Consider the following 15,539-nt stretch of genomic DNA (forward strand, 5'->3'; position numbering starts at 1 on the left):
GGAAAAGAATTCCTCCAAGAAGATTGTTAAGAAGGAAAATCATTTTGCAACAAAATGTGATATCAAAAGAGCACTTATTCTTAAACAATCTTTCTACCTTCTCCTATCAAGGGAAACACCCCTTAGCACTGTCATACCTCTTGAGCTAGTGGTTATTCCTCAAGTAAAGGAGTTGTTGGATAAGGGTTTGGTTCGTAAGAGCTTAACTCCTTGTGCTTTGTTAGTGCCCAAAATAGGTATTATGAGGAACCGAATCCCTATGATAGGTTGTATGATGAATGTTTTGAGTGGTGCAACCCTCTTTTGTAAAATCACACATGCATCCGACATCTTCATGATTCACATACATAGGGACTCATTAGGTAGGTTTGTTAGGTGCTCATATGGGACACCTTAGTTTTGTCATACTTTTTGGTAGGAATAATCAACATGAAAATATAGAAAAAGGTATGTTTTATTGCATTACTTTCCTTAATTTTTTAAACAGTGATCAAGGGGTTCCCATGAACCCTAAGAGAATAAAGGTCATTCTTGAGTGGCCCACTCCACCAAGTATAAGGAAAATTTAGGACTTCCATGACTTAACAAACTTTTACAAAAGGTTTGTCCCATATTTTTCTATACTTGTTGCACCACTCATTGAGTTGGTGAGGAACCATGTTCCCTCTTGGGAAAATGCCTAGGAAATGGGTTTTCAGACCTTACCCTACTCCAACATACCAAACACCACTAATATATATATTTTTATTCTTTTTACAGGTGTTTAGGGAAGAAGCCCATAATTTCAAGAACCTATGGATTTGAGGTCAAATCCTTTTCAATGGGGAGGGAATGATGCAATCCTACCCCCCAAGAGCATTGGATAGAAGACTCCAAGAAGATTGGGCCAGAGATGGAAGAGAAGGTCCTAGAGTTCTCATGAGCCTTAGAATAGATTTTGGACCCATGGGCTAAGTATGAGCCCATGTATCTTTGTACATATTAGATTAAGGTTTCATTATTTTAGGGCCTTGTATTTAGGGCTCCATAGTGTAGGGAAAGTACCCTAGTAATGTAGGATTTTTTAGCCCTTGTATTTTAGGGCACCTAGACTAGTATTTGTATTAGGAGTAGTTTTATAATTTCACATGCATTGAGTGCACTATTTGATGTGTGTGTGTGTGTTGAAAGATAGAGGAAGCAAAAGAACATCACCTATATGAAGATGCTCTGATACCACATGATGTAGCTCCATGTGGAGCTTGTAGGCCTTGAATTTTCTTCATCAATGGAGTCTTTTGCTTCTTGAAGATCAATGGTAGTGGAATTGAGAAGGAAGAAAGATGATTGGAGACGCTACTTCAAGGAGAAGATGAGTCAAGAATAAGCTTACCACCATAGGAAGCCAGAGATAAGAGCTTGAAGGTAGGAGAAGATGAGTGGAGGGAGAAGGAGAGAAGAAGTACGAAATTTTATGCCTCAAATGAGTTTTGAACTTTGAAGTATAATTCTCAAATGATCAAATTTGAAAAAAATGCAGACACAAGGCTTCTATTTATAGCCTAAGTGTCACACAAAATTGGAAAGAAATTTGAATTTCTATTCAAATTTCACTTGAATTTGAATTTGAATTGGAGTCAAAATTTCACTAATTATGATTAGTGAATTTTAGTTATGGTTCAGTCCACTAATCCAAGATTATGTCCAAGACTCTCCACTAAGTGTGCTTAGGCGTCATGAGGTATGTAAAGCATGAAGGACATGCACAAAGTTTGACTATATGATATGACAATGAGATGTAGCAAGCAAATGTTCATCTCCCCCTTAAGATGGTCCAAAATTTAATTGGATTGAGCTTCTCCCAATTCAATTAAATTTATCTCCCAACACACACATGCATCAAATGGTTCACTTAATGCATATGAAATTACAAAACTACTCCTAATTCAAAAACTAGTCTAGGTGCCCTAAAATACAAGAGCTGAAAAATTGTATATTACTAGGGTACCCTCCTTACACAATGGAGCCCTAAATACAAGGCCAAAAAATAATGAAACTTTAATCTAATATGTATAAAGATAAGTGGGTTTATACTTAGCTCATGAACCCAAAATCTACCCTAAAACTCATAAGAACCCTAGGGCCTTCTCCTACATCTCTAGCTGAATCTTCTTGGAGTCTTCTATTCAATGCCCTTGAGGAGGAGTAGTATTGCATCAAGTTGATTAATGGAGAACTAGAATGATTCCTCTTTAAAATTTGAGTTTTGTTTTGCTTGAACACCAGCAATGTCACTGCATATTTTGTCACGTCTGTGTGGCAGGCTTTTCTGACACCAACAATTGGTAATTGTTTGATTACCAACAAATACACCAAAGAAGATTTACTCACCGCAATGTGGCTTTAACTTGCTTGCACAATTACAGATATTTTTTGTACGCGAACAACGGCTTTGAATTGGAAGGACCCTAGGACGGTTGAGGAGTTTCTGAAGATAGAGATGTATTAATCAACAAATTTAAACTAAAGTGTAAAGGCCAATACAACGTACAAGCTATTGAGTGAGGCCATTGTCACTTACACAATGATAATTTTGTCTCCGAGGAGATATGTTTGTGGCAGTAGGTGACCAAAGGAACTATATTTATGGGTTGAATAAAAAGCATAACGTTAGAACAATTAACGATTGCGTTCCAATAACTCCTTTATAATAATTTCAATTAATTTATTTATCTTTAGACGTTATTAAATTTCATCAGAGTTATTTCCGTGGTAATGGTTAATTTACACTTCATCTATGTAAGTTTTATTAGAGATTTTAAAATTACATTTCAACATAACTGTTTTGGATTTTTGAATCACAAATCATACGCGTACGGATTTAATTCTATGGAACAAACTCCCATACTTATAAACCAACAAACTCGATTAAAATGGTATGACATATAGCAAGAAAAGGGCTAACAAAGCTAGCAACATCCTAAGGTGGAGTTTAATTTAGTTGGCTACTTTAAGTTAGACTATTTACCAATTAATATAGAATTTTACAATAAGAAAAATTTATAACTAGGGCGATGATTAATTCTATGCGTTGAATTATGTGTTTTTCAATTTGAATGTAATTCATGTTTTTCTTTAATATCGAATTTGTTTTATTGCTTTGAATTTTCATCAAATGATCCATGCCTTGATAAGGATGCAAGCTTCTTAGCATATATTGCTTGGTTGATGCTTAAGAGAAAAATGAAAACATTAACGAGCTCGAGGGTGATGTAAGATAATGTAAGACCAGGGTGTTGTATTTAACCGTGGAAATTAACGAGGGTCGTTAATTTTGAATTGAAAAAAAAAAAGTGGAAAGATTTTAGTGGCAGTTTCTCAAGTGGAAAAAGAAAACTTGCCATTGGTATTATTTTTATTAACGTTATTTTACCCGTAAGGGACGGGATTTAATTTCATTACTTGATAAAAACTCGTGTGGTAAGAATAGAAAAATTATGATCTCATTACTTGAAATTTAAACACCACTTCTAGAACTCATTTTCTGCACATTTTTAACGTTGTGATTTATGAAATAATGTTTATAGAGAGAGATGTCTATATTGTGACATCCTAAAATTTTTATCCCGGAATTTTATAAGTATTACATTTAAAATAATTATCTATCTATATATATATATATATATATATATATATATATATATATATATATATATATATATATATATATATATATATATATATATATTCTTGGTAGAAGTATGTACATTGGGGGAGAAATACGCGGGTTAGACTAATTAGTGAAGAGTAACCCATAACTAGACGGTTATAGATTAATTCGTAATTAATTAGTCTAAAAATTATCATTTTGCGTGTAACTTATAATTAAACAAAATCAACCTCTGAACTGCGCTCAGGGTCTCATTTTGAGCATTTTGATATATATATTACCTACCTTTGAAAACGGGCCCTGACGGGTGCAGAGAAACGCAAAGAACTGGAACTAGAGAGGCGGCACACAAACCGAGGCAGGATTTTAGCATCCAAAAAGGTCCAGTTTTTCTTCTTCTTTTATGGCTGAGTATGTGGTCAAATCAAAGGTAAAGGTGGGTCCTTTTAGCTCCAATTAAAAAAAAGGACATGTGGAATTGCTTTTGAAAAGAAAATGAAAAAGAAAAGAAAAACCATTTTTAAAAAAAAGTCAAATCTTCTCTCTCTTTCTCCAGAAACTTCCAGCAGCCCTCTCTTTCTTCTTCCTCCACGTTGCTTTTTCATTTTCTTCACCACCATTGTTGTCTCTCTCTTCAAGCTCCTAATCCCCCTTCATTTCCACACCAAATTGCAAGATAAAGTTGTTTTTGGAGTCTAGGAGCCTACCTCTACCTCGTGGGACCTTCAATTTCAGGTAAGGGTGGACTTCTCCTCACTTGAAATCTGTGGGTGTTGGGTTCTTGGGAGCTATAATGGGTAGTTCTACTAGGTTATTGCTTTAGGGTAGTTGTTTGTGAAGGAAATTGTTGTAATTATGCTAAACTTGATATGTTTAATGTAAGCAAAACTGCCCATGTTGATTTAGGGTTCAATAATGATGTTTTGAGATATATGTGTGCTTAAAATGTAGATAGAAAACTGGTAGAGGATGGGGAGAGTTAGCTTAGAGTTAAATGTGAGAATGGTAGTGTTGTAGGTGGAAAAGTGTGAGATTTTGAAGTTTAGAAAGCCAAATTTGGGGTTAGTGGAAATTTGAGTTTAAAGTGAGTTGATTCTAGTTTAGAATGTCAATTGTGACTTGTAGGAAAGCTTGGTTAGAGCAAATGAGGAAAATGAGTGGCAAATGTGAAAGAAAAGAGCTATTTATAGTGTAAATTGAGTGTTGAGAGGTCAAATTTTGAATAGGTGGAGATTTAATCTTAAAATTAGTTTGAGCAAGTCTAATTCGATGTTATAGACTTGATGAAGATGAAAGTTTACCCTAAAGTCACCCAATTTTCATTTTCACCTTTCAAATCTTAAAAATTCACTAAATTTGGTGGGTTTTGGATACCTATGTTTTGCTTTACCTTGGTTTGAAGTTTGTTTTTGGCTTGAACATGATTTATACATGGTTTAGGACTTGTAGGATTCAATTTTAGTGGAATTGGATGCATGTAGCTAGATTTTGAAAATCTACAAAATTATGCAGAAAAGCTGCCCAATTATGCAGCAAATCTGCCAATTATGTAGAAAAAAATGGTTGTGCAGTGCTAGTTTCTGCTGTCACGGGAAAGGTAGTATATATCGTGTTCTAGACATTCTTTAGCAGATCCCAACGGTCAAAACTTAGATTTCTGTATTAAGAACCCCCAGTTAAATTTTCAAGGCGATCCAATGGTTATTGAATCGGGGATGAGGACTTTACTGAGGTATGTTGGTAGGAAAAACTCTGTGGAATTCGAATGAATCTTGTGTAAAGATTTCTGCCTCCACCCTGTTTTTTTTAAGGTAGTTTCATGACAAATGGAATTGAATTGATTTAACATTATGAAAGCTTGGAGGGGTTGATGGGGACCCGGTGCTGAGAGGAACGAGGAGAAGGGCTACGTACGTGTTTGTGAGCTCAATTTAAAGGTGGGCAACTGGGGATGGTGTACTTATGCCTGGGCTTGTGGAAATGGGATATTTGTTTTGCGCCATCGCCCGATCGCCATCTAGTACCACATATGACGGGTGCCCCATAACCCAATAAGCCTTGTGTGAGAAAGCGTGGAAGAGCCAATCTTCCAACTTTTATTAGTTGACCACAGAGTGGTACCTGAGGATATGTCGCGGGGGTCAGGAGACCTTGGGGACGTCAGGTGGGGTGCTATTGCCCAAAACCAAGCTTGGCCAATCCCGGCCCAACCCGGGCATAGTCAGCCAGTGAGAACCTGTGACGTACCTAAGCAGGCGAGCTCTTGGCAGTCAACCAATAAAGGAACAAAAGTCCACGAAGCAGGGAGGCTTGTGTGGCGGCTGGCCAGCTATCTATCTTGTGTTTTATCTGAAAAATTCCCTCTGGTAATCGATTACCATTTGTGTGTAATCGATTACAGGGTTTAAAAATTGAAACAGAACGTTCAGTAGCTACTGGTAATCGATTACCATTTGTGTGTAATCGATTACACAATGTTATATGCTACTGGTAATCGATTACCATATGTGTGTAATCGATTACACAGTGTTATATGCTACTGGTAATCGATTACCATTTATGTGTAATCGATTACACAGTGTAACTTTTAAGTTCCAATGTGCAATGGCTGTTGTAATTCGTTTTTGGGCACTGGTAATCGATTACATACTTTGGTAATCGATTACCAGAGAGGAAATCTCTTGAAAAAGACATTTTGAATGTGCGTAGCCGTTATGGGACGCATTGTATCGCTACCTGTGTAGTTAGATTTCTTGTGAAAGAGTCTACCCCCTTTCTTTTATCTCTTGTAGATCGCGATGGCAGCGCAGTTGATCCATGATCGCGTTGTGATGGAGTGCCTAGATGGTGTTTGGGAGACCCTCGAAGGCAATGAGAGGTGTCGATTCCGTGGCACAGTTCGACTCACTACTACTTCGTTAGTACATCCGAAGCAACCTGCACACACACTTCAGCAGTCTGTGGAGTGGATACTACCTACGCCTACTCCATATCGACTAGTTGAGCCTGTTCAATTGATAGAGGTGTCATCCTCTGATGAGGATCTTGAAGAGGACCCAGAGGAGTTACCTCCTGAACCTGCTATGGATGCCCCTGACTTACCAGAGGATGATGAGGACCCGCTCCCTGATGTTGATTCTCCAGAGGATATGATGTCAGCATCTGAGGCAGACTCTACAAAGCAGAGTGACCCTGGAGGGACAGCGAATAGTGACGACTCTTCATCATAGCAGACGACTCTTTAGATTAAGCATACATACTTTTGTGGGTGGGTGTATCTAGTTCAGACTGCTAGGTTTACTCTTTTGATTTTTGGGTGGGTAAACCTCTTGTATAGAAAATTTGATGATTGTATATATTGTGGCTGAAGCCACCACAGTTATTACCTTTGCGCTGGATGTCACTGTGCTATTTTGCAAACTCCCATGTTTTGGACAGTTTTTTATGAGGAAAACAATTATATTTTATCTTGTTATTTGAAAAAAAAATGTTAACGAACTTTATTTGAAAAGAGTTTACTGACCGCACCTTATTATTTCTCACGTGACGACCCAAAATAATGGCTGGTATTTTTTTCTGAAAAAGAAAAAAAATAGTTTGGAGGTTATATAAGTGATCAGAAAGAAATGAATCCGAATAGAGTTGTGAAATGGCCACTCAGGACTCTATAGTGATAATTTTCCTTCTGAAATTAATTATCGTGAAATAAATAACAGTTCGAAAAAAAAAGAAACAAAAATTTCCCATGGTTTCTGCTATTTAATTTATTACTATTAAACCAGTCATTATTTAGGGACACCACACATATCACAAAGATAGTGAAATTGAGGCTCTAATCCCTTATCCTTCTCTCTAATACTTGGAAACCCTAGGAAAGCAATCAAAGGAAAAGCTTGAGGAAGCTCAGGGAACCACTAGAAACTCCATTACCGCTGCTGGACTACACACGTTAGTCTGCATAGAGGTAAGGGATGAGTTTATCACCATTAGGGTTAGAGTAAACATGTGTAAGGATCCTTAGAAGATCAAATTGCGGTTAATTTTAGGGTATTTTATGCGTTTTAATTTTTCCTGTACAATGATAACTACAAATTGCTCATGTTTGTTGGGTTAATTAATGCCCTGATACGAATTGGATGGTTAATTGAGTGTTTGGCGTTGAATGTTAGAAATCTAGAAATTTAGGAATTATTGATTCTTTCTTGCTTTCTTGAAATTGATTAAGGGGTTTTGTTCCCCATGATGTGATCACATGTTTTATGTTATTCATTTTGAATTTGGGTGTGTTTTGAGGTATGAATTGTGCCTCTTTTGCTTCACGAAACGGAGGTTTTTCATGAAACACGACCGTGATTGGTGAGAGCACGCCCGTGCATTGTGAATAAGTGTTTAGTTAATACTTGATGTGATATTACTTGTATTGTGAATTGTGAATTATACAATAACCCAACTGTGTTTACCTTGAGAAAAATGTTTATGCACTAGGTGTTAAAAGAAAAGTGTACGGTTCCAAGTTAGGAACCTGAGGTGTTAAATTGTACCGCAATGTGTTAAACGTGTTTGAAAACAAGTGTGAGGTCATGGGTATTGTATAATTCAAGAGCAGTGTCTATGTGCAAAAGTTGTTTTAGGGGTTAGACCTGAATCAGGAAAGTAAGACCTTAATGGATTCTTCGGAGTCTAGACCTTGAGGGTAAATACACTCGGCTTAAGTGTTCCTTTAAGCCTATGTTGATCCCATATGGTTGGAGCATTCTCACAAAACAGAGTGACCCTGACTGGTCACCTTATGATTTCACTTAGTGAGAGTGACCTGACATACCCATTGTATGACATGTCTTGTTATGTACTCCTAGCTGTCCTAGTGTTATTTTTCACTGACATAGTACTACATTGCATATAGGATCGAGTCTTAGTGTATCTATTGCATAATGCCTATGTAATGACCATTGTGACTTGTTATGTGATGTTGTGTAATGAATTGTGTAAATGGAAGATGCGGTATTGTATTTGAGATGTGTTGTCTTGAATATGTGATTAATCGTGAAGGTGTGAAATGTGATTTGTGATTAAATTCTAGAACAAGTGATGTTACATGTTGAGTGTTGAAATGATGTGAACTATGCCAAAGTTGAACCTTGTTATACCTATATTGTTGCTATAATTATATTATTGTTATATTTATCTCATACATGTATGCTTCCATTTATCTCTATTTATTGAGGAATGTGATGACTCACTTCACATGTGTTGTTTGTGTTTAGATCTTGTAATGATTTCGAGCCTTGTGTTCGTGGGAACAAATGGTTAGGTGGATGACTTTAAAGAACCTCGTGCGAGAGGATGCAGGGATACATTGGGACATGAGTCTATGTTTTAATTACATGATGTTCTCAACATGTTATTTTACTTTATTTTATTTCCCTGCTAAACTTTGAGTTCTTTTATAAACTTGAACAATCTTGTTTTGAGTCAGAGATGTTTTTATTAAGTTTTATTTGATAACAATGAAGTGAATGTGGACTTTTTACCTGCGTGGATTTACTTACGATTTTATTGAATGAAATTGATTTTAATTAGATTCCGCATTTTATATGTTTTTTTTCATTTATATGCATATTGGGGTAGGGAGTGTCACAAGTATGATATAAATTTATTCAGATTTAGAAAGTTACAAATACTAACTATAATTAAAAGTTGTAAAAATTGATAGATTATTAAGATTAACAACAATAAAAATCTAGTTAATATGGAAGTTAAATGAAATATATCAAAAACTGTCTTTAGAAGTGGAATGATGACAATTAAGCTATTGCATTATTAAATGTTGATCACACGTGAATGTTAGAGTTTGTCCTTCAAAATTTAAAGGTTTGAATATATATTTAGTTCCGGTAATCTTGTACCTTTTTGTCTTTTCATTCATGTAATTTTTTTGGCTTTTAGTCATAACAAATTATGTTTTCTTTTTATTTTTCATCTTTAAAGTAGTTTAAATGGCACTTTTTTCATCATTGAAAGTAATATTTAAACCACGTTAAGAACGAAGACAAAGAAAACATAATTTACAATGACTAAAAATAAAAATAAAAATACAAGAAAAAGAAAAGCAAAAGAACACTACATTACAAGCATTAAAAATATATTTAATCCTATTATAAATAGATACTTAAATGTTATTTACGTGGCAATGTTCGATTATTAGGAAAACAATCATCATCTCTTTTTAAGAGTTGTCAAGAAGATTACAAGCAAGGAGATGGAGCCCTTTGTTAATTAAAAAGGAATTTTCTTTCACTTTTCTTTTCCCTTTAGTTATGGATCCTTTTAGAATTTTTGATTTTGTTATGAATTTCTTTATAATTATGAATAACTAAAATTTATAACAAGGGCGATGATTGATTCTATGCGTTGAATTATGTATTTTTCAATTTTAATATAATTCATGTTTTTCTTTAATATTGAATTTATTTTATTGGTTTGAATTTTCATCAAATGATCCTTGCCTTGATAAGGATGCTTAAGAGGAAAAAGAAAACATTAACGAGTTCGAGGGTGATGTAAGATAATGTAAGACCAGGGTGCTGTATTTAACAGTGGAAATTAACGAGGATCATTAATTTTGAATGGGAAAAAAAAAAAAAGTGGAAAGATTTTAGTAGCAGTTTCTCAAGTGGAAAAAGAAAACTTACCATTGGCATTATTTTTATTAACGTTATTTTACCCGTAGGGAAGGTGAATATGTTTTAACATCGTTGTATCTTGTATCCTTCTCCATTCATTTGGCCCAAATAATGCAAAATTGAGAAAAAGCTTCCAGCTGAATAGAGAGACTTGTCCCAATAAATTCACTGAAATTTGATTCACTTCCTCTTTGATTTTGCCAGGTGAGGAAACACTGTCAGAATGTTGTATGCCAGTAGATCTTGCCGGGTCAGGATCCCAATCACAGGAGATACCTACGAGGAGAATAATTAAAAGGTTAGTCATATATTGCTCTCTTACATTACTACATATTAATCAGGGTTATCTTTTAGGTTATGTGTTCTTAAGTGTATTTAAGTAAAGTAAGACGATCCTCAAAAATAAATCATCTATTTTTTATCCCTTCTACATGAAAATGTATATATGTGGTGTTTATTTTTATAAATGAAAGACTAAAAAATATGAATTTTTTAAAAAAGACAGAGAGCACATTTCAAACAGTTTCATGAATAAGGGATAAAAAGGAGAATTTACTATTGAAGAACTAAACGCGAATATTATCTTGTTTACAGATACTTAAAAACATATTTAACCATATTGTTTTTCTTTTATCGCTTGAAATACTTTCAATTTCAAAAGAAACGACTAAAATACAAAATTTAATGTTTGAATGGAATTAATGTTCATAATGTAATGTGCTTAGTAAACTAACCCCTGAAGCTTGATACTTTGGCACAACAAGCATATGGCGAAGTCCTACTTGTCTGAAGAGAACCATTGCTTTTGCAACTGACATACTCTCTAGCACTGTGAAGGGTGTAGTATTGGTGAGAGGATGCAAATCAACAAACATCTCCATTTCTTCTTTTGTCACAGCCACATCTTCAATATTCCCTTCTCTCTCAGCCAGCTCCACCCATGTAAATTTCTCTCTAACTTCCCATTCCTCAGTTCTCCTTCTCTCCTTCAAGAACCACTTCTTCTTCAGCACTTGGATAAGGTGTGCTCTTAGAATGATTCCGTGCAGTTCTGTAGCCTCATTGGCCACTCCTGTGGTTGGCACCAGCCCACAATCCATCACAGGAAAACCATTATGTGTAGTGTTTTTCAAGGCATTGACTATGTTAGCCACCTTTTCTACTCCTTTGAAGCTAACCACTGCTGGCTTCACATCAACAAGCTCACCCACAGTGAGGTTTCTCATCCATGGCTCAGGGTTTGCATCCATGAAAGGGAGGCCTTTCAGGTGCAATATGATCTCATAGATGCTTGGGTTGAAGCTGTCTCCAACAGTTTTAGCTATGAGGAGAACAATCATGGTTATTGGTAGTAGGAGAAGGTTGTTGGTTAGTTCAAGGAAGATCACACAAAGGGACACAGTCATTCTCATGGATCCAGCCATGAGTGAGGCTGCACCAAGGACTGCAAACAGCCCTTGATCAATGTTTGTGTGAGGCCCCATGAGGATGCCGAGAAGGCGACCGTAGCCGGAACCCATGAGAATGATGGGGAGGAAGAGCCCTGATGGCACAGCAATCCCAAAGGTGATTAGTCCTAGTATGCAATACAGTGCAAAGAAAATTATGATGGAGGAGGGTTGGTATTCAAGAGGGGTGTTGGTTGAGAATATGTTTCTAACAGCATCATCATTGGTGGTCAGAAGAAGAGTAGCAAGATCATTGTAGTAGCCTTTTGGGCAGTTGAATTGTTTGAAGTTTCCAGAACGCCCGTTGGTGGGGCACACATCTGAGAGGGATGGATCACAAGGGGTACATTTTGCTAGGAATGGGAGACCATATTGGCACGCTGATGTGAAGATTGCAACTGAAAGACTGAGGAGGAGCTTGTACATTTTTCCTTTCCTGCAATGGTTGGAAGTAGTTTACTCACTAATCAGTAATCATACAATCTCAAATAGCAGCAAATTTGGGCTCTGCTAGCACTTGGCAGGGCATCATTGTTCATTGTACTCCAGGATGCAATCGGTGGTCAGAAGATAAATTAGCTTCATAATGCCTTAATTAGTTTGCCTTTTCTTAGTCCCTTTTATTCTAGGCCTGATCAATTGAGCACTTAATTGTTCTTTATAAATTATGACACTTTCAAATCAGATTAATCATTAATGAGAAATGCTAGCGACATACATTCTAACATACTATCTATTAGTGGTTGAAATTTATTGGGAATCACAATTTTGTAAATCTCACTTCTTATTTACTGAGTCTCACTAATGATTTTATAATTTTCAATAAATTTTGACAAATAGTAAAAAGAGTATTAAGAAAAGTACATCAGAGAAGAGAATGCATTGTTAGAATTCCTTGTCCATAATTGGGTGGACTACTTAAGGATATTCTAAGCTCTCTTAGCACTCTTTTCTCATAATTTGAACTCAAGATTTAAGGGACTTATCTCCTTGTCACTCAAACCACAAGTGACAAGACTACAGTTCAGTAAAAGCATTGTTAATTTCATTTACAGATAATTTATATTCTTTTGCATTATATAGTTTACTATTTAAAAGAAACAATAGGACAGGTTATATTTTTTGATATTGAGATTAGATAAGGCTGCTTACTGATTGATGAGATTGTAGACACGGAGGACCTTATGGAGAAGATAGTTGTAAAGGCTTCCCAATACCCCACCTAGGACTCCAATGATAACAACAGGGATGATATCCATCACATTGTACCTAACAGTGACATCGCTCACATCATACATGATGAGCCCTCCTTCACCAAAAAGACCACACTTGCCTTTGTGGCAAAGTTCAATAGAGGCCCTTAGCACTACCACCACCACAGCTGTGCTGAAAAATGTTCTCCAGAGGAGAGCACTTCTCCACCAAGTTGCCACCTCTTCAAGAGCAAAGAGAACTCCTCCCACAGGTGCCCTGAAAGCTGCACAAACCCCTGAAGAAGCACCACAAGTAATAAGATCGCGACGGTCACGATCGTTGTTGAAATACCGTAGCCAGCGCCACTTGATCCTGTAATTGTCAGGGCCTCCTTGGCCTAGTAAGGAAGCAATGCAGCTTCCAATGTGTACCAATGGCCCTTCTTTTCCTAAATCTAGGCCTGCAGATACAGCTCCAATGCTTCCAATTATCTACCAGACCAAATACATCGGTTAAAATTTACTCGGGACATTGGTTATCTAATGCTACTTAAATTTAAAATGTTGTACATTGTTTGCAACTTTGCATTATAGCAATGACATTGAGATCGTATGATGTTTTGTTCTTTTACCAATATTGATACATTTTTTGGTTTGACGAGACACATTAGTAAAGAGAATACTATTATTGACCCATCATGATTATTACTGTCATTGATCTTAGACAAGTGCAAATGTTAAGGTTTGAATTCCATAAATGCTGATCTGTTATAAGAAACCATTCCAGAATTCAGTGGTGCCTATAACGAAAAATTTGTCCCAATTCCTTCAGACAACTAGCTTTACAGCTCACTGTACAGTAACAGAATGGTAGCCAATGGGAAATTAATGAAAGAAGTGATCATGATGAAGTTGAACACCGACACGTGAAATTCATCATAATTGTCTTTTCTTTTATTTTTGTTCCTTGGTGACCCTCTTTCCCAACCCTCCAAAAAAACTATCAAGATAACCTAAAGGAATCCTTATGTATAAATTTTCATATTCTTCTTTATGATTATGAAAGTGAATCAGAAGTAAAAGAATTGAGGTGGACAATGCAACATATAACAAACTAACCTTAACAAACAATGTGGTGGCACCATACATGTTGGGAGTATCAACACCATTAAGATAAGCTTTGATTTCAGGTATTCCAGGCCCAGCTGCCGTGGGTGCAAAACACACACACAGAATAGAAGCAACAAATGTCAAAAGGAAATTAATGCCCGTGAAATATAGGAAACCTCTCAAGTACCTGCACCACATATCCATATATTCATATTCATTCACAGTTTACATTCAATTCCTAATAGGACAAAACTTAGATACAATCCATAGATGCTTTTATTATTGTTTTCCAATTAGAATTGGAGTTTCACCTCAACAATCTATGTTGACCTTTAACGCAAACCTTATTACCCGGATTATCTAGGTGAAACTCTAATTCTGATTCAAAATCAACACCAAAAGCAGTTAAGGAACTACAGGTGTAAGTTTTATCCTTCCTATTAATTTTTCCAAACTATAAAACCTGCATGATATAACTAAAGCTGGATATCTTCCAAACTATTTTTGCGCACGAAAAAGGAAACAAAATTTTTCATTATTAGAAAGAATAGAAGGTGAGGAAGGGCTAATCTGACCTTTCTTTTTGGATAAAGTTGACAACAGCAAGAAACTTGTACCCGGCAATGTTCTCAACAGCAAGATTGATAAGAGTGGCTATGACACCAGTGAGAAGTCCAACAAGGAATGCCAGAGTCCATTTCCAGAATATGTATTGCAACACTTGAGTTCTTGATCTGCTCCTCCAATCTTGTTTGAACAGGTCATTCTCATTGATCCTGCATATAGAAAAGCCTCTTCAAAATGAGTAACTCATTGTGGAAGGAAGACACAAAGTGCCAAGTTACCATGATAATTGAGCATGGATGATGCCTTATTCTTGGTTCTTACTCGTAGTCCAAGCTTTCTATGTAGGAAACTTTTGCTCCAACAAGAGCAAGTGGATTGGAAGACAAAGTCCTGTTCCTCTTGAGAAGTGGCTCATTCAATGGATTGCTTTCTGGATCCCTTTCTTCAACCTCTTCCACCATATTGGTGTCATTGATTGATGTGCTTTCTTTAAGCAAACTGGATTCCTCACCCATTGGAACAACACACACACAAAATAGTTGTGGCAGAGAAACTGATCAACGTCTGAAGTTGACAACCATCAGGCAAAAAAAAAATGTTTTGGATTGGAACAAAGCTAGCCACCTAGCCTATAAATGGAAAAATAAATTTAAAGTATTCGCCACTTTGGTTAAAATTATGACATTTGTTGTGTTATGATTGACAAAGTCAAACCAGTGTACCAGTCACTACATAAGGTTATTATTGATGTTGTTAGTAGGTGTGTGGTTATTTTTTAATATAACTTTTTTAAAAATACAAAAAAAATGTAAAATTAAATATAATAATATTGTCCTGTAAGTATAAATTGTCATAAATGTTAAATCTTGATTAATTGTGAGTGGAAAAA

General features: G+C 36.0%; 1 protein-coding gene across 1 annotated transcript; it reads right to left on the reverse strand.

Annotated features, from left to right (window-relative positions):
- Window positions 1-10,324: 10,324 nt before the first annotated feature.
- Window positions 10,325-15,313, reverse strand: CLC1 (chloride channel). Its single transcript, NM_001249565.2, has 6 exons — window positions 14,972-15,313; window positions 14,659-14,859; window positions 14,093-14,270; window positions 12,933-13,465; window positions 11,067-12,216; window positions 10,325-10,608 (listed from the first exon to the last, which is right to left on the reverse strand). The coding sequence occupies exons 1-6, from the start codon at window positions 15,163-15,165 to the stop codon at window positions 10,513-10,515; spliced, it is 2,352 nt and encodes a 783-aa protein (NP_001236494.2). The 5' UTR covers window positions 15,166-15,313; the 3' UTR covers window positions 10,325-10,512.
- Between the last annotated feature and the right edge of the window lie 226 nt (window positions 15,314-15,539).

The sequence above is a fragment of the Glycine max genome, chromosome 5 (genome assembly GCF_000004515.6).
Source record: "Glycine max cultivar Williams 82 chromosome 5, Glycine_max_v4.0, whole genome shotgun sequence".
NCBI lineage: Eukaryota > Viridiplantae > Streptophyta > Magnoliopsida > Fabales > Fabaceae > Glycine > Glycine max.

Coding starts and splice junctions, on each gene's coding strand:
- CLC1 (NM_001249565.2), bottom strand. CDS start 15,165: ATGGGTGAGGAATCCAGTTTGCTTAAAGAAAGCACATCAATCAATGAC. Junction 14,271..14,658: donor AACTTTATCCAAAAAGAAAG/GTCAGATTAGCC, acceptor TATGTGGTGCAG/GTACTTGAGAGGTTTCCTAT. Junction 13,466..14,092: donor CCACCACATTGTTTGTTAAG/GTTAGTTTGTTA, acceptor TTGGTCTGGTAG/ATAATTGGAAGCATTGGAGC.